General features: G+C 44.7%; 1 protein-coding gene across 5 annotated transcripts in view; it reads right to left on the reverse strand.

Annotated features, from left to right (window-relative positions):
* Positions 1–478: 478 nt before the first annotated feature.
* The window catches only part of LOC146667806 (tripartite motif-containing protein 2), a 35,105-nt gene continuing 16,700 nt past the window's right edge, over positions 479–18,883 (reverse strand). For 4 of the 5 annotated variants that reach the window (XM_085409493.1, XM_085409495.1, XM_085409492.1 and 1 more), the window contains exons 2-12: positions 14,597–14,775; positions 11,425–11,662; positions 10,746–10,897; positions 10,461–10,641; positions 7,109–7,832; positions 6,065–6,168; positions 5,781–5,948; positions 5,140–5,320; positions 4,129–4,199; positions 3,510–3,650; positions 479–1,922 (exon numbers count right to left, since the gene is read on the reverse strand). In XM_085409493.1, coding sequence (XP_085265619.1) covers positions 1,770–1,922; positions 3,510–3,650; positions 4,129–4,199; positions 5,140–5,320; positions 5,781–5,948; positions 6,065–6,168; positions 7,109–7,832; positions 10,461–10,641; positions 10,746–10,897; positions 11,425–11,662; positions 14,597–14,730 — 2,247 coding nt within the window. In that variant the 5' untranslated portion in view covers positions 14,731–14,775 and the 3' untranslated portion in view covers positions 479–1,769. The remainder of the gene's footprint in view (positions 1,923–3,509; positions 3,651–4,128; positions 4,200–5,139; positions 5,321–5,780; positions 5,949–6,064; positions 6,169–7,108; positions 7,833–10,460; positions 10,642–10,745; positions 10,898–11,424; positions 11,663–14,596; positions 14,776–18,883) is intronic. The other variant, XM_085409497.1, reaches the window with a different exon arrangement.

Here is an 18,883-nt window from a genome sequence, read left to right on the forward strand (position 1 = left end):
CCAAAATTCTGAATGCATTCAAAATATTTACTGTTAAATTGAAGCACTACTTTTACACTCCCCTAACTCTCTCAATTCTGTTTTACCAATAAAAAACTAACAGTATCCGGATAACGAATGCTTATGAAGGCAGCATTGGAGAGGAGCACTGTTTTTTTGACTTCCGCTTATGGCTTTATAGCGCCCCCCTGTCGTCTGATGAAATAAAAGGCCAAAGCAGACAGCCCTGAGCAACAAAAACCTTCTATGGTCAGAAATATCCACACCCTGGCTTTCCTTGGGCGGTTCCTCTGAAAGGGGCGTTTGTTGAGTAGACTTAAAGGCTTTATCTGCAGCCAAAGACTAAAAACCTGTTTGGGGCCATAAGATTAAAGTGATGTGCAAATATTTTTGAAATTATTAGTGTCATTCTTTATTTATCATATCTATCTAAATTCAGCTTATTGCAGCACATGTATTACACACAAAAGCACTATCATTCATTTCTATGGGCACTTTAATTCCATTTGGCATTACAAATATAAACAGGACAATGGAAAACAAACAATTTACAAGATCGTGTAGAAAATCGATGACCCGATTCTGGATAACAAATAATGACAGTTGTGTGCTTGAAGACAAACAAGGCTTTCTAATAGGAACAAAGTGCATTATCACTTAACGTACACCTCGACTGCCAAACTTTCTATTGCTGATTGTGAAGGTAGACAAATTATGTGTTGCTAAAACACAATCTGTTAATCACTCTATAGATTTATCTGAAGTTATGAGAGCACATGGAGGAGTGACGGTGATCGCAGTTCTGCACCTCTACTTTCAGCGTGATGAAGAAACCTTTCAATCTAAACGTAATAGGATGCATCCTGCCGAGTTCATTCCAAGTATTTAGCTTTTCATTCAAATTCTGCAACTCGAGGGGTCTGCACACGATCACAGCAGAAATGTTAAGAGGCATCATACACAGCAGAAGCATATCAGGTGGCTTATGTTTGGTACCCTTAATTCATACAGTCGCACTTGTCAGCATACTGGGGTTTTGTTTTTTTTTTAAATTCAAAGTGATGACACAGCTCACTGAAGAGCTTTCACATTCAAATAGAAGTGAAACAGCTTCTCTGTTAGAAGGTGTTTAGCTGGAAACTATTTCATACGCACAGTTTAAGGTGTTTAAGTAAAAACCGCATGCACAAAAACATCTTAATCATGCTCTTAAATACCCTGCTATACCTACAGAGGGTGGAACACTTTTATAGTGAAGAGGCAAAATGTAAAAACCCTTGAGAGCATTTAGCAGGAAGCTGTAGTCACTGCTGCTATAGATGGAATTTCATTATTTCTCAGGTGACTAAGGTACCTTTTACTTTAATTATGACTTTACTTAATACAGCCAGTGATTTGAGGAACAAGTGCAAAAGTATTTATTTATTTATTTTCAGTTTCTGCCATGTGGCAGTTCAAAGCTCTACCATGTGGACCGCATTAAAGCCTTTTCAAATACTCCACATTAAGATGGAAGGTGAACGAGGTCTCAAGTGAGCACTAATCAGCAGCAGCCATTCGTGTAGGTCAGAGGTCATCTCGCTTCCCTCGCACCACTAATAAAGTCTCTCGTGTTAGTTTGGGGAGGGAGAAAGGTCAAACAGATGGCACAATGACAGCAAGATTCAAGAGTGAACAGGTGAGGGGGGGGGAGTGCAAAAAACTTCCAGTTGCTCCGTACTACTGCGTGTTTGTACATATGTACACTGTACAGGCTTTGTGTCGAGTGGCTACTGCAGGTAGCGGTAGACTTTGAAGCAGTGGTTGCCAGAATCGGCGACCACGACGTGTCCGTCTGAAGTGAGCGCCAGTCCCTGCGGGCCGTAGAGGGGGTCCACTGATGTGTTGATGTAAGAGAGAAATGAACCGCTGCCATCAAACACCTGAGAGAGAGAGAGAGAGAGAGCAAAATCATCACCGCTGGAAATCAGTGTTTCGTTCATTCTTTTTGTGGAAAATACAACACACCTAGTTATAAAGTTGAAAGAAAAAAAATAATGATTTCATGAATATGGATGATGTAGTGACCAAAATAGTTTTTAGGAAGCAACAATTGTTGCCTTCTATTGTTTTAACCCTTCTGAGACTCAAGCTTTTGTATGGGATAGATGTATTTCACAGACCTCTTGCATCACAAGGTGCAGAAAAGCTAAATGGAAGATCTCCATCTGAGGACGCAGGGTCTCAGGAGGTTCACAAACATGTATTTTAGACACCAGCGTGCAGTGATCAGGCCTAACATTATGCCTAATATTGTGTCGGTCCCCCTTATACTGCCAAAACAAGTCTGACCTGCCGAGCCATAGACTCCATTACACCCCTGAAGGTGTGCTGTAGATTCTGGCACCACGATATGAGCAACAGATCCTGTAAGTCGTGAGGTGAGACATCAATATATTGGACTTCTTTGCACATCCCGCAGATGCTCGATTGAGATCTGGGCAATTTGGAGGTCAAGTGAACACCTTTGAACTCTTCGATGTGCACCTCAAACCCTCCCTAAACCATTTTTGCTTTGCTAAAAGAGACCACATCGGTCTGTGAATGCAGTTTCCATGAAAAGGTTTACGTGGTCTGCAACAATGCTTAGTTAGGTTGTACGTGTCAAAGTAACATCCACATGGATGTCAGGACACAAGGTTTCCCGGCAGAACATTGTCCAGAGCATCACAATGCCTCAGCCAGCTCGAATTCTTCCCACAGTGCATCCTGGTGCCAGTTGTTCCTCAGGTAAGTGATACGGACACCGGCCATCCATATGATGTAAAAGAAAACCCAATTCAGACCAGATCATTGCTTTGGGGTCCAGCCCAGTGTTGGTGTTGGGGGTCAGCATGGGCAGCCTGACTGATCTGCAGTTATGCAGCCTCATACACAAACTGATGCACAGTGTTTTCTGACACCTTTCTGTCAGAACCAGGGTGAACTTTTTCAGAACTTCAGTAGTTCGTCTGTTGGATCGGACCTCACAGGCCAGCCTTCGCTCCTCACATGCATCAGTGAGCCTTGGCCGCCTATGAGCCTGTCGCTGGTTCACCACTGTTCCCTCCTTGGACCACTTTTAAAGGATACCGGCCACTGCAGACGGGGAACACCCCACAAGAGCTGCGGTTTTGGAAACCCAGTCGTCTAGTCATCAAAATTTGTCTCCTTATCAAACTCACTTAAATCCTTACACTAGCCCATTTTCCTTCTAACAGATTAACTTTCAGAACACTTCCTCCCGCTAACAATATATCCCGCTAACAGTTGCCATGATGAAGACATAATCAGCGTTATTCACTTCACCCGTCAGTGCTCATAATGTTATACCTGATCAGTGTATAAATATACTATTAATGGTGTTTTGGTAACATTTCATAAGCCATTATGAGGCAAGATTGTAATGTTGGATGCCACTTAATAAAAAAAGAAACAGAAGTTTGTATTAACCGATTCTTCGAGGAGTAGAAATGATTCATTCTGCGTACCTGTATCCTGCTGTTGCCCCAGTCGGCTACTATGATGTTTCCATTGACGTCCACCGCCACTCCTGTGGGGGCGTTGAACTGGCCATTGCCTTCACCATTGGAGCCAAATTTCAGCAAGAATTCTCCTTCTGTGTTGAACACCTGCAGTATGGTTTCAGAGAAGCAACAGCAGAGAGAGAACACTTCTTTAAAAAAAAAAAAATGCAACCAGCACATATTCACATAACAGAACACTGATATCCAGACCAGGACTCACTGTTGTGTGCATCAGGCCTGGTTTACAGTCTGATAAATGCAGTGAGATACATTTAAATAAATAAGAAGCAGATGCTGATGGATTTGAGACCGTATTCTTAGCCGATGGTTTCCTCTTTGCACAGACTGTCTGCTCAGACATGATTGGTCAATACTACACTGACTATAAATGGACTCCGAACTTGTTGGAATGTCATAAAATCCTCGTCCACATGACAAATTTCCCACCTTCGACTGATGAATGTGACAATAGCCTTTTAATGTGAATGATACGAGTAGAAAACGCGTTGTAAATCACGTTTTGGTGGCAGCTGCTAACATCTGTATTCCTGTAACACACAGACTGCTCTGGGAGTTCACTTGCCTTGACTGAGTGGTTGTGGAAATCTGTCACAATGATCTCGTTGTTGTTGTTGACAGCAGCAAAGTGAGGGCCTGGATTAGAAATATGAAGAAGATTTTAGATATCATTTGTACAGTTTTGCTTGACTGCGACAAAACAAAAAGTCAGAAAACTCCTACATGACAGGTAGAATAGAATAGAACTCAACTTTATTTTCATTGCACATGTCACAAGGACATATTTGTGGAGGACATGCAGCTTCAAAAACGAATTCAGCAACAGACAAAAAAATAAATAAAAATAAAAGTACACTGATTTTTAATGCTTTAATGTTAGAGCATGACCAAAATATTGGTCAATAAAGTTGGATTGGAAAATATTGATATATCAGTCAGGTAATTGGCCATTTTCTGATATATTGCTATCAACATTTATAATAGCCATAAATCCAACTTTAAAAAGTAAAGAAGACCGAAGCACCCTTTAATCATGCTTTGAGTGTTGCTGTTGCATAGTTTATCCACCAGAGGGCACTCTGCAACTTCCCTGTTAGCCACAAGCAACCAGCTGATTTGAGGAGAGTCAGGCAGAGCGTGAACATTTTTTAAAACAATAAAACAAAATTATTTTAAACTGAATTGCCATATAATCATAGTAATAACTCAAATAACTACACGTAATACATGTTAGGGAAATCTGTTTATGTTTCATGTGTCAGAAAAGAAAAGAAAAGCTATCAGACGACATATTAGACAAAATATCGGTATCAGTGTCAGTCTTAAAACTCCTACATCTGTCGCTCAGATTAAATGTATGACAAAAAACAAACATACAACCAACTCATAGCATGATTAATGAGACACCATGCTGTTTTAGGGACACTTTTGTTTATAATAATGGACGAATCTGATGGACTAAAGTTGCTTTTTCCATATTAATGACCCTCATGAGGTCAGTGCAGCTCCTCTTCATTCAGCATGCAGGTTGGAGAAAGACTGAATTGTGTTATCTTGGAGCAGTGCACTGTATTACCATTGAGTGTACCTGCAAACTGCCTGTCACCGTTGCCACGGTTACCAAACTTGGTGACCAGCTTGCCGTTGACCTGGAAGATGAAGACGCAGCAGGACTTGTTGTCGACCACGATGATGTGGCCGTTTCTGTCCACCGACACGCCTTTAGGACCCATCAGCTTCCCCGAGCCGATCTTGTTCTGGAGAGATTTTATTTCACGAAGCCACGCGTGAGGAAATGAGTACTTACAATCACAAAAATACAAGTAATGGTCAGTATTACTGTTTGCATTAACACATAAAACCCCGAAGCTGTCTTCTGTGTGTTTGCACGTAGACTGAGAGCACACCCTAAGTCCTATTAGGGAGATCCCACTCAGGAAACCAGTGGTTTTAACCCGAAAATCTGCACTCTTTTAACAGAAGATAAGAAGGCTGAAAAGGGGAAGTCAAAACCAGCATGAGTGAGTCTCTTAACGCGTGAGAAATTTGCAAATGAGGTGTGAGAAAGTGTAACCATCTGACTCGAGGACAAAAATCAGTGTGACCTTCTGCACAGCTGCAGCGGCACTGGAGCCCACCCGGGAACATGCCGACTATTGCCGTTCTGAGGAAAAAAATCTACTGAACGACCCAGTCCCAGAGATAAATAAAACTCACCTTAAACTTGCCCTCGCTCGAAAAGATGCTGACCCATTTGTTGTCATAGTCTGCGATGATGATGTCGCCGTTGGGGTGCACGGCCACACCTGTCGGCCGCTGCAGCTGACCCGGAGTCCTGCCCCGGATGCCGAAACGACTTCTGAACTGGCCGTCGTTGGAGAAAATCTGGATTTGGTTAAAAAATAAAATGAAATAAAATAAAACACTATGTTAAATATTAGATAGTTTTCATATATTATCTCAGAGAACAGGCGCAGATGCTTCAGGGAATTCGTTCTCACCTGCACACACTGGTTGTTGCTGTCTGCTATCAGCACCTTCCCCTGAGAGGAGGCAGCCACTCCCTGCAGGTTCGTGAACTCCCCTTTGTTTCTTCCCTTTGTGCCTGTGAGACACGAAACATGACCACGTTCACCATGATGATGACGACACGTACGTTTTCTACATGTAAAGTCTATTGGTTACATAGTAAAGGTAACCTGATGCTCAATTTTCACTCCAGCAGTAATAAGCTCTCTGTTGTGTAAACATTTATACTTCACATAACCGTGAAACAGACGTCTCCAAACCATATTTACTAGTATTATCTTACTTACATTGTTTTTTTTGGTCTGTTTTTGGGTAGAAAAAGTAAGAATTGCAAAAGGACAGCTGTTTATTGAACCTTCTACCATTTTTTTGTATTAAAATAATATTTAATATAAGTATTAGTTATTATTTCTTGCTACATCTGGGTTTTTGTGGGGAAAACAACAAAAACTATCACATTGATGATGTAGACGTCACAAAAACTGAAGCATGTGACATGTCAGGGTTAAAATCATATGAACACAAGACTCTAAATCCTCATGTTCAAGAAGCTGAATTAATCATATTATTATTGAGCTTTTGTCACTTTTTAAATTGCTCGTAAATACTTGTTAATCAGCTATTTAACTGAATTTTCCCTAGTGCACGGATTCCCAAATTGTGGGTCATGGCCCCCGACAGGCCGTGAAGATACTGGAGGTGGGCCACAATAATAAAAGAGGATAATGGTAATGGGAGGGCTTAGTTTGGGATATTGGTCATTACTCTGGCCTAAATTTACCTCTCCTGTATTGAAGTTTGTGTCTCAGTGGCAGGGGAGTCACACATTCGCCTTAACACTTTGAACATGACTGGGTAGCATTAGCAATTTATAGCCAGCTTGTGTTGTTTATGCATTTTGAATAAACTTTTTTCCCCACTGATGGCTCCATACAGTGTAGACTACACTTTACATCCTCCTTTGCGGTTAGTGCTAAGGTTTGATGTTCAGCCCTCCGGCTGGGAGCCGGTCTTACCGATTCTGAAGATGAGGTCGTCCTCAATGGGATTCTCTTTCCTCCTCCCTGTGCTGTACATACTGGCCGGCCTCTTGATGGCCTTCTGCTTGACGTGTCCGCTGCCCGGAGACTTGAGCCTCTTCTTAACGCCGTCTGAAGTCGGTGACACGTCAATGGATTTGGTGGCCTTTATCTTAAAGGGGCTCCCTTTGATGTGTTGGTCATATAAGCGCAGAGATAAAGTACACGTGCCCTCTTTAGGAGCTGTGAACAGGTACTCATAAGTGCCGTTCTTGTTGTCGAGCACGTCTCCGTCACACTTGCTGCCGTCAGGCGAAAACATTTCAGCGGTGATGACTGCGTTGCCCATCTTGCATAGCTCTCCATCTTTGTCCTTAGTAGTGATGGTGATGGAGGTGGGCACGCCTACCACACAATGCCGCAGCCCCTCGCCTGTTGCCACAGTCTCGGAGGCAACGGCGTTGGTGGTCACAATAGTGCCCAGGTTGTGGATGGACTTTTTTAGCCCTTCCGTTTCTACGAGGAAGTCCAGCTGGTTGTTCTCTCCGGGCTGCAGCGGAAGCTCCTGGCTGGCCAGCTCGACGAGACGCTCGCCCATCTGCTTCTTCACCAGCAGCACCTCGGCCTCGGTGCCCTGGCTCAAGGCCTGCTCCGTGAAGTTGCAGCTACTGGTGATGCCCTCTTGGCCCTGCAGCAGGGTGTCCAGCTGGGCTTGGAGCACCTACACATGCATGCATCAGGGGGCAGCAGAGAAACACTGAGCTTAGATAAAACTTTATGAAGCTTTCAAAATTATTATTTTTCTTGCAGTTATTCTGTTGATTACATTATACTAACAAAAAGAACATTAGCTTTGCCTTTGTGTCCGCTTTTAAGATCAGATCAGGTTATTGGTACTTGGCAATCCTCAGCTTGGGAGCAAATATATGGTATTAATTAAGGATTACAGGGATGTTAGTTTATTAAACTGCTGGTAAATCTCAGAATATAATGCAATAAAAATGTGATTTCTTATATTACCTAATTTTAATTTGTAAATTAGTCACTTTACTACGACCACACTGCTGTTCTTTAATCGCAATCTTCTTTCAGGCACTCTGATAATTAAATAAGGGCTGCTTTGATTGTAATGCTGGATATTCAGATACGCCTCCCATGTGGAAGCTGCCACAGCTTTGCTGGTTTCCTTCAGCTTTTTGGGACTCAAAAAGCTTACCACCGCTTGCTTGTACAGGTGGTAGAAGCAACGTGCAGAAAACTGTAGGTATCTGATAACCAGATATAAAACACCTTCATACAGAAATGACCTTTTCACTGCAACTGAACTGCAGATAAAGTGTGAGTGTGTCTAAATGCAGGTGTTTAAACTGGTCTGGTTACCTGGTAACTGAGGATGAGGAACTGATCAAATATCCAGAATTAATCAAATCTTTAAGTCATCCTATTGTCTCATTTTACAGACGAACCCTCCTGAGCAATAACGCGCTAACCTAAGCCACATTTAACCGCTAATAACCAGCTTTACTAACTAGTTGCTACCGTCGGTGTTTACTAAGAGCGCCGTGACAAGCTGAACTCGGGTTTTTGCGGCTGACCCTGCTGCTGATGTGTTCTTGGAGTTCTCAAGGCGAAAAACAAAAAGTGATTTACTAACATGCCCGACACGCACTTTCCTGCGCCGATGTTTAACGCCGCAAAACGAAAACAAAAACAAAAAGCAGCGCATCTTATATTCTGCGCTTGATACTGAAGCGAACAGACTGCGCATGTGTTTAGAAAGCAGCGCAACTTCTGTAAACCCCCCGTGAAACCGAACACACCTGTGAGCGCTGTGTGGGGGATTGCGCTCACACGTTAAATTAATCTGGCGCTAAAAAAGTGCGACATTACCGCAGGCTGCACACGTTAAAGCACCGAGACAAACTCACCGGCGTCCGGCCGTCATCACACTCCTCTTCTACTCCCAGAGACGCCATAGCGTCCAGTGTTTCACCCACACAGCTCATCCGCGCAGTAAAACTAAGACTCTTTGTAACATTGTAGGACGAGAAATTCACGGTGAAGTGACAAAGTGTTTGCGGCCCGGACTGTACTCCCTCCCCACGCGCGGCACGCCCAAATCAAGAGCGCACGCTGGACACCGGCTTCATGTAGCAGGAGCAGCAGCACAGCTTCCCCGTGGGCTGCAGTGCTGTGACCGATCATCAGCCACTCAGTTGTAAATCATTAGCTGTGCCCATGTGATGCAGCTCCCCGAGGGAGTCAGCAGGCTTTTAACCCAACCGGCTGATTGGCTCATGGGTCAATGCAGCGCACAAGCCCCCGCTCCGGCACCTCCTTCCTGTGGAGAGGCAGTCTGTGCCATACTGCAAATTTATTTTACTTTCTATCCGATCGATACCAAATACTGATATCGATACTTTTAACTCATTTAGACAGTTTATGCCGGAGAAGCATGACTCATCATACATTTGCGATTCCGAACAATTTTAATGACCACTAAATCACATGATTTTTACTTTGTACAATAATTCCTTAACACAACCAAATACACCTTTTAGCTTTTCATTCATATTTTGAAACAGTTTTTATTATTATTATTCTTGTTGTGGTCTCTAAAGCACTTTGGGTCACCTTCTGTTGTTTAAATGTGCTGCATAAACTAAATAAACTCTACATTCATCACATTCAGCCATTTTTTTAAAAATACAATTCATCTTTAAGGTATATTTTTTTCCCTTTCCAACAGAATGATCTATTTTAATAATTAACACAATTATATGGGCTGAATATATATTTTTGAATGTTTGTATATAGTCTGGAGGTAATCAGACTGCTGAAGTAACAACTGTGATGGACACTTTGGAGTGGCATCAGTCATTCCTTTCACCATGACATGATCTGCATGGTTATTCTTTGGCTCACTGAATGGCAGTGACAGTGGGCTCTGTCTCTGTCTACCTTTATTTGGCAACTAAGTCACATGACCACAGGACAACAACAAACACGGTGAAGCAAAATGTGCCTGCATGAGAGGAGCGGTGTTTGCGCCGACATGTCTGCTGCCTGATAAACGAGAATAATCTACAGAGCTTACAGCAGAGAAACAAACAGACGCATCAATCCTCTCGTGTCAGTATTGGGCCAGTAAGAATACCAGTGTTGGGATTGATACTATCTATATTATTTGGATAGCCCTGACCTGTTGAAGGACCCGTGACAGGTGAAAAGATTACTTTAGTCTGTGCTCCAAAATCTCCAGATCAGGCTCATTTAAGTGCTTTACATTTGTCCTATTTGGTTGTTACATTTTAGCCAAAGTCCCAGCTGTGCTTCGCTCTGCACTCACCTTTTGCTTGAGGCCATAGTTGACCTCCAGCTCCATGAGTAGAACGCTCTTGCGGACATTGAGGGTCTTCTGCAGCTCATCGAAGGTCGCGTGGATGTCGTCCTCGATGGCGCTCTTCTGATTGGTCAGCTGCTGAAGAATCTCTGACAGCGTCTGCAGGGCTGAGTCGATCTCTGGTAACCTGGAGGCAGTCGAGTAAAATGTCAAGGTCGTGTGACAGAGCTGGAGAATCATCACTGCAGTGCAATATGACAGTATTTACATAATAATATTGCTGCTGCCTACCTCTTCTTAACAGCATCTAGCTGGTGGTGCAAGGAGGCCTTGTGCTGTTCCACTACGTCTTTAAGAGGCACGGTCGGGTGCTCTCCGTGTTCGCCGCTCGTGCACTCCTGACACATGGCTGTCTCACACGGAGGACAGTAAAACTCCATCACCTACAAATCAGGAAAAAGCAGGGATCTGAATTTATAATAGGCTCGAGTCATAGACCCATTTATCCACATTAATGCTGAGGAAATAAACCATCTTCCTGATCCTGCATGCTTACACACCCCTTTAATGACTCCATCTCACATGTGCCAACTCTGCATCTCCAGACTCAGGAGTCCTGTCCTATTTCCTGCTTTTGTTGGGGACACTGCTCTGCTGTGTCACTTTATCAGTCTACTGCACAAACTTGCCCATCAATAAATAATGTTCTTTGCTTTAAAATGATCTCGACCTCTTGAATCACGGCACCGTCAGCTGGTTTGATATTCTGCTCCACGCTGAAATACCCAGACAGATGTGGACGAGACTGCTATGAAATTATTGTGTACAGGCATGACAGACGCTCAGATTATGAAACATAATGACTTGGTGATCTCCTGACTTCACCCTCAGCTCCACTCTGAACATCTATAACCCTAACTAAATGTTAAAGCTGACTTTGCTGTCAGGTGTCAGTGTGAGGAGCTCTTACGCTGCCTCCATGGTTTGGGCAGGAGAGTAGCTGGCCTGTAGCCACAGTGGTGATGTTGTTGAGAGCGGCGGCCTCTTGGCTGCAGCTGCCCGGCGCCCGCTGCAGCACGTCCATCAGGTTGGTGATGAAGAAGTTATTCTGCAACGCCGCCACACCCTTCTCCGGCAGGATTGAGGTCTGGCGGCACACGGGGCACGACAGTGTGAGGCTGTGGGCCGGGATATAATTCTGCAGGCACCTGCAGGAGGACGACAGGTGTATTAAAAAGGTTGTAGTTTCAAGATGTGGTGCTTTATTGCCTGACTTAAAGTTTTCATCTAGCAGTCCATTAACAGCTTATTTGTCCTTCAAGTAAAAGAAGAACAGAGCAGGTCAAAATCCTGTCTTTGAGACCATCTAGTGGTTGGAACAATTATACTCTGACAGCGATTTGCAGCAGCACTTATCAACGACATCTGTGCAATGTAGTGTATTCAAATGCAATGACCGTGCCATAAATCCTGTCATTGTGAAGCTTTTAATGTATATACAGAGATTCCATTAAATTTAGTGTTTTATATTATACTATTCAAATTATTTAAAGTCAGTATATATATTTATATTTTTAATGCAGTAACACCTGCACGAGTAAACAAGCACAGCTAGAAACTACACAGAGAGGCTACAGTGCTACTCACTGCCCTGCCACCATAAAAACGCCCGCTTTTTTACCACAATGAGTATGTAACTTTATCCAAAGTTATATTAAAAATACAATAATAAATAAAGCACAAGAAAAACAAACATGGCAGAGAATACTTTAAAATCCTGCCACGCACACAAAACATATATGTGAAACTATACTGTTTATGCATGTAGCTGCTGTGCTTTTCATTCAGCTCATCTTAATTCTCCTTTATTGAACTACATTTACTGATATCATCAATGACACATATATGTTGTCCATTGTGCAGCAGTCTTATTTTTACATGAAATAAATAAGCTTGAGGTAAATAAGTGTTTTGTCACAGCTTGTCTAGCCTCCAACAGACTCTTTGTCGGATTGCTGAGGACGTAATAAACAGTGACCCAAAGATGATCATCAAATCACATGTACAGTTGTGGTCAAAAGTTTACATACACTTGTAAAGAATATAATATAATGGCTCTACCGAGTGTCCCGTTATTTCTAAAACTCTAATTTTTCTCTGATAGAGTGATTGGAACAGATACTTCTTTGTCACAAAAAACATTCATGAAGTTTGGTTCTTTTATGACTTTATTATGGGTTAACAGAAAAAAGTGATCACATCTGCTGGGTCAAAAATATACATACAGCAGTGCTAATATTTGGTTACATGTCCCTTAGCCATTTTCACTTCAATTAGGCGCTTTTGGTAGCCATCCACAAGCTTCTGGTTGAATCTTTGACCACTCCTCTTGACAGAATTAGTGCAGTTCAGTTAAATTTGATGGCTTTCTGACATGGACTTGTTTCTTCAGCATTGTCCACATGTTTTCAATGGGGTTTAAGTCAGGACTTTGGGAAGGCCATTCTAAAACCCTTATTCTAGCCTGACTTAGCCATTCCTTTACCACTTTTGATGTGTGTTTGGGATCATTGTCCTGTTGGAACACCCAACTGTGCCCAAGACCCAACCTTCGTGCTGATGATTTTAGGTTATGTTGAAGAATGTGAAGGTAATCCTCCTTCTTCATTGTCCCATTTACTCTCTGTAAAGCACCAGTTCCATTGGCAGCAAAACAGCCCCACAGCATAATACTCCCACCACCATGCTTGATTGTAGGCATGGTGTTCTTGGGGTTAAAGGCCTCACCTTTTCTCCTCCAAACATATCGCTGGGCATTGTGGCCAAAAAGCTCGATTTTTGTTTCGTCTGACCACAGAACTTTCCTCCAGAAGGTCTTATCTTTGTCCATGTGATCAGCAGCAAACTTCAGTCGAACCTTAAGGTGCCGCTTTTGGAACTAGGGCTTCCTTCTTGCACGGCAGCCTCTCAGTCCATGGAGATGCAAAACACGTATGACTGTGGACAATAACACCTGTGTTCCAGCAGCTTCTAATTCTTGGCAGATCTGCTTTTTGGTGATTCTTGGTTGACTCTTCACCCTCCTGACCAATTTTCTCTCAGCAGCAGGTGATAGCTTGCGTTTTCTTCCTGATCTTGGCAGTGACGAAACAGTGCCATGCACTTTATACTTACAAACAATTGTTTGCACTGTTGCTCTTGGGACATGCAGCTGCTTTGAAATGGCCCCAAGTGACTTTCCTGACTTGTTCAAGTTAATAATTCGCTTTTTCAGATCCATGCTAAGCTCCTTTGACTTTCCCATTGTAGCGTTTGTGGGCGTTTGTATCCAATGAGCCCTATTTAACTGGCCTAAGAGAAGTCAGCAGCTGTAGTCACTCATAATCACTCACAAGAAGTTAAGAGGCCATGCTATGAAGCTCAGTTCACTGACAACTTTGTAAGTCACCAAAATTGCTAATTCATGTTGATGTATGTATATTTTTGACCCAGCAAATGTGATCACTTTTTTCTGTTAACCCATAATAAAGTCATTAAAGAACCAAACTTCATGAATGTTTTTTGTGACAAAGAAGTATCTGTTCCAATCACTCTATCAGAGAAAAATCAGAGTTTTAGAAATAACGGGACACTCGGTAGAGCCATTATATTATATTCTTTACAAGTGTATGTAAACTTTTGACCACAACTGTAAATATAGTACATGACAGCTCATATGAGCTTTAATCTAGTCAAACAAAGGTAAATGGTGGAGCTGAATATTTTAATGTTCATCCCAGCGTCTATGTGTGAAACACAGTAGTTATGCCCCACAGAAAGAGTTAGAAATGACTGTATATTGTTCAGCTGCACACTGATGCTCCAGAAACAACCAGAGCAAAGAGGCAGGCGCACACCGTGAACAGTTTGTCTTTTGTGACAGAAACAAAGGCTGCTTAACAGCGAGGATGACACCAACACACCAGAGTCAACAGCAGCGATGCAGACCTGTGTCCTAAAATAACGCACAAGTTTAAAGCAATGAGATATTCATTTAAAAATCTGTTGTTATTATTTTTATTACTGCACCGTTATAGGCTGCATCATGTGTCTGAAATCATAAAACAGTACAACACTTACAGCACTTTGGAAACTCCACTCACCGCTCACAGAAGGTGTGCAGGCAGGGCAGGACTTTGGGGTTCTCGTAGCGGTCCAGACATATGCTGCAGATCAAGAACTGCTTGTCAATTTGGCGGACGACAGGACTGGGGATAGTGGAGCCTTCACTGGCCATCCTAAAGCTCTGGCATAGAAGTCCCTCTTCCTCTTACCCTGCACCCTGCGGAGCGACACGGAGGGAGAACAAAACCGGTGAGGACGTAAACACAGTGGCATCACATAGGATCAAACGCACAATGAAGATCTTGTGGTGGTGAGCGGGACTCTGTGGGGCTGCAGAGATCAGAGTTTGAGGCCGAAGGCAAAGACAAAGTACTTTCTTCCTTCCACAGAGGAAATGCAAAAATACACAAAGAGACACATCAATCAGCGCCTGTGACCAGGCAACTGCAAACAGCCACTCAAACAGGACATGAAGATGAAACTCTCTCTCTCTCTCTATATATATATATATATATATATATATATATAGATGGATAGCGTAGTGGTTAGACTACACGCCTTTGGAACAGAGGATCGCAAGTTCGATTCCTGCCTGGGGCGTCTGTATCCAGTAAGGGTCCTAAGGCTAGACCCCCTATGCTAAGCAAGCCTACCGCAGACATGAGCGAGACAGATAAATATGAAGGCATGCCGGCTCGGACGTCGCCCGGATCAACAAGGTCCGCGTCAGGTGTTGAGGAACCAGGGCACCCTGACGAAAAGTGGGCTACTGGAACAAGAAGGCATCGGTGGGCAAGGGACGAAAACAGGGCGTTGTTGGAATGCTACTACGCAAGTAACCCCGGCGGAAGGGGCTACATGAATAGGATGAGGGACCTATGGATTCTTCGATACCCAACATCCACAATGACGGCGAAACAACTAGTAGCTCAGTGTTCCAACATTCGAAAGAAGGGACTGCTCTCACAGCTAGAGATTGACGAGGTACAACACAAATGCTACGGCAAGGAGGAGTCAGGACGCCAGGTCAGGGGGGAGATATCATCACCCCCACCCGAGATTGGGTACATAGCCCCAAGTGTGATAGGAGAAGGATCGTTGAGTGCGAGAGGAACTGACCTGAAAAATAGGATCATGGCCAAGCTTGAAACCTGGATCCCCCGTAGCCGGTTACCAAGATTACGTGAAGTACCCTCAGAAGGTCTGCTAGATGATGTTAATGCAGCACTACGGGCAATACCTACAACCACGATTACCGACACTAACAAGCTGATCTACAATACGGCAGCAGTGATCAGTGAGATGCTTGGCTACAAGTTGAACAGCCATAAGGGGCAGTACCCTCCATGGAGAAGGAGGCTAGAGGGCAAGATCAAAGTAGCACGGAGAGAGGTTAGCCAACTAACGGAGTTGCAGAAAGGTGCGACGAATAAGGTGCCTAAGAAATACAGCAAGCTGTCCATACCTGAGGCCTTGGAAACTGCCAAGCAAAGACTCACAGCCTTGGCCAGCCGCTTGAGGAGGTACACCAGAGAGATAGAAGGCAGGAGAATAAACCAGCTGTTCTCCACAGAACCAGCAAAGGTGTACTCTCAGTGGCAAGGGAACAATAATAATAAGAGAACAGCACCACCAAGGCTGGAGACGGAGCAATACTGGAAGAGCATATGGGAGAAGGATGCAACCCATAACGGCAATGCTCAGTGGCTAGAGGATCTGAGGGCAGACCACAGCGACCTCCCTGAACAGGGTCCAGTAACCATCACAGTGGCAGATATCCAAGAAAGGGTCTCCAGTATGAAGAGTTGGACAGCACCAGGGCCCGACATGGTTCACGCCTACTGGCTGAAGAAGCTAACTGCACTCCACGAGCGTCTGGCAGCACAAATGAACCAGCTGCTAGTTAACGAGAGACACCCGGAATGGCTAACTGAAGGCCGGACGGTCCTGATCCCCAAGGACCCCAAGAAGGGACCGGTCCCCTCCAACTACCGACCAATAACCTGCCTCAGTACTACATGGAAGCTCCTGTCAGGCATCATATCGGCTAAGATGAACAGGCACATGGGTCAATACATGAGCGGGACACAGAAAGGAATTGGCAAGAATACCAGAGGCGCAAAACACCAGCTACTGGTAGACAGAACAATCAGCCTAGACTGCAAGACCAGACTGACCAACCTGTGCACTGCCTGGATTGATTACAAGAAGGCCTATGACTCAATGCCCCACAGCTGGATACTGGAATGCCTAGAATTGTACAAGATCAATGGGACCCTAAGAGCCTTCATCAGGAACTCAATGGGGATGTGGCGTACAACACTAGAGGCCAACTCCAAGCCCATAGCACAAGTCACCATCAAGTGCGGGATCTACCAAGGAGATGCTCTGTCCCCACTGCTGTTCTGCATAGGCCTGAACCCCCTCAGTGAGATCATTAACAAGACTGGCTACGGATACCGACTACGGAACGGAGCAGTTGTCAGCCACCTCCTGTACATGGATGACATCAAGCTGTATGCCAAGAGTGAACGAGACATCGATTCACTGATCCACACTACCAGGCTATACAGCAATGACATTGGAATGTCGTTCGGACTGGAGAAGTGTAGTCGGATGGTAACAAAGAGAGGGAAGGTAGTCAGAACTGAGGGGATTGAACTACCAGAAGGCAACATTGCAGACATAGAGGACAGTTACAAGTACTTGGGGATCCCGCAGGCGAATGGGAACCATGAAGAGGCCGCTAGAAAAGCTGCAACCACCAAGTACCTGCAGAGGGTCAGGCAAGTCCTGAGGAGTCAGCTGAATGGTAAGAACAAGATCCGGGCCATCAACACGTACGCCCTGCCCGTGATCAGGTACCCTGCTGGGGTAATAGGCTGGCCAAAGGAGGAGATAGAAGCCACTGACATAAAGACAAGAAAGCTCCTTACCATGCATGGAGGGTTTCACCCCAAGTCCAGCACCCTGAGGCTGTACGCTAAGCGGAAGGAAGGGGGCCGGGGACTGGTGAGTGTCAGCACCACAGTCCAGGATGAGACAACGAACATCCAAGAATACATTGGGAAGATGGCCCCAACTGACCGAGTGCTCAGTGAATACCTCAGGCAGCAGAAACCCAAGAAAGAGGAGGGAGACGAGGAACCATCATGGAAGGACAGAGCCCTGCACGGTATGTACCACCGGCAGATAGAGGAGGTGGCTGATATCCAGAAATCCTACCAGTGGCTGGACAAAGCTGGACTGAAAGACAGCACAGAGGCACTAATCATGGCAGCACAAGAACAAGCTCTGAGCACAAGATCCATAGAGGCTGGGGTCTATCACACCAGGCAAGACCCCAGGTGCAGGCTGTGTAAAGATGCCCCAGAGACAATCCAGCACATAACAGCAGGGTGCAAGATGCTAGCAGGCAAGGCATACATGGAACGCCATAACCAAGTGGCCGGCATAGTGTACAGGAACATCTGTGCGGAGTATAACCTGGAAGTCCCGAGGTCAAAATGGGAGATGCCCCCAAGGGTGGTGGAGAATGACCGAGCTAAGATCCTGTGGGACTTCCAGATACAGACGGACAAAATGGTGGTGGCTAACCAACCGGACATAGTGGTGGTAGACAAACAGAAGAAGACGGCCGTAGTGATCGATGTAGCGGTTCCGAATGACAGCAATATCAGGAAGAAGGAACACGAGAAGCTGCAGAAATACCAAGGGCTCAGAGAAGAGCTCGAGAGGATGTGGAGGGTGAAGGTAACGGTGGTCCCCGTGGTAATCGGAGCACTAGGTGCGGTGACTCCCAAGATAGGCGAGTGGCTCCAGCAGATCCCGGGAACAACATCGGAGATCTCTGTCCAGAAGAGCGCAGTCCTGGGAACAGCTAAGATACTGCGCAGGACCCTCAAGCTCCCAGGCCTCTGGTAGAGGACCCGAGCTTGAAGGATAAACCGCCCGCAGGGGCGTGCTGGGTGTTTATATATATATATATATATATATATATATCCATAGGTCCCTCATCCTATTCATGTAGCCCCTTCCGCCGGGGTTACTTGCATGATAGCATTCCAACAACGCCCTGTTTTCGTCTCTTGCCCACCGATGCCTTCTTGTTCCAGTAGCCCACTTTTCGTCAGGGTGCCCTGGTTGGCCCCAACTGACCGAGTGCTCAGTGAATACCTCAGGCAGCAGAAACCCAAGAAAGAGGAGGGAGACGAGGAACCATCATGGAAGGACAGGCCCCTGCACGGTATATACCACCGGCAGATAGAGGAGGTGGCTGATATCCAGAAATCCTACCAGTGGCTGGACAAAGCTGGACTGAAAGA

The sequence above is a fragment of the Rhamphochromis longiceps genome, linkage group LG6 (assembly GCF_057381845.1).
Source record: "Rhamphochromis longiceps isolate RC_006_pf linkage group LG6, R_longiceps_female_GT1.1, whole genome shotgun sequence".
NCBI lineage: Eukaryota > Metazoa > Chordata > Actinopteri > Cichliformes > Cichlidae > Rhamphochromis > Rhamphochromis longiceps.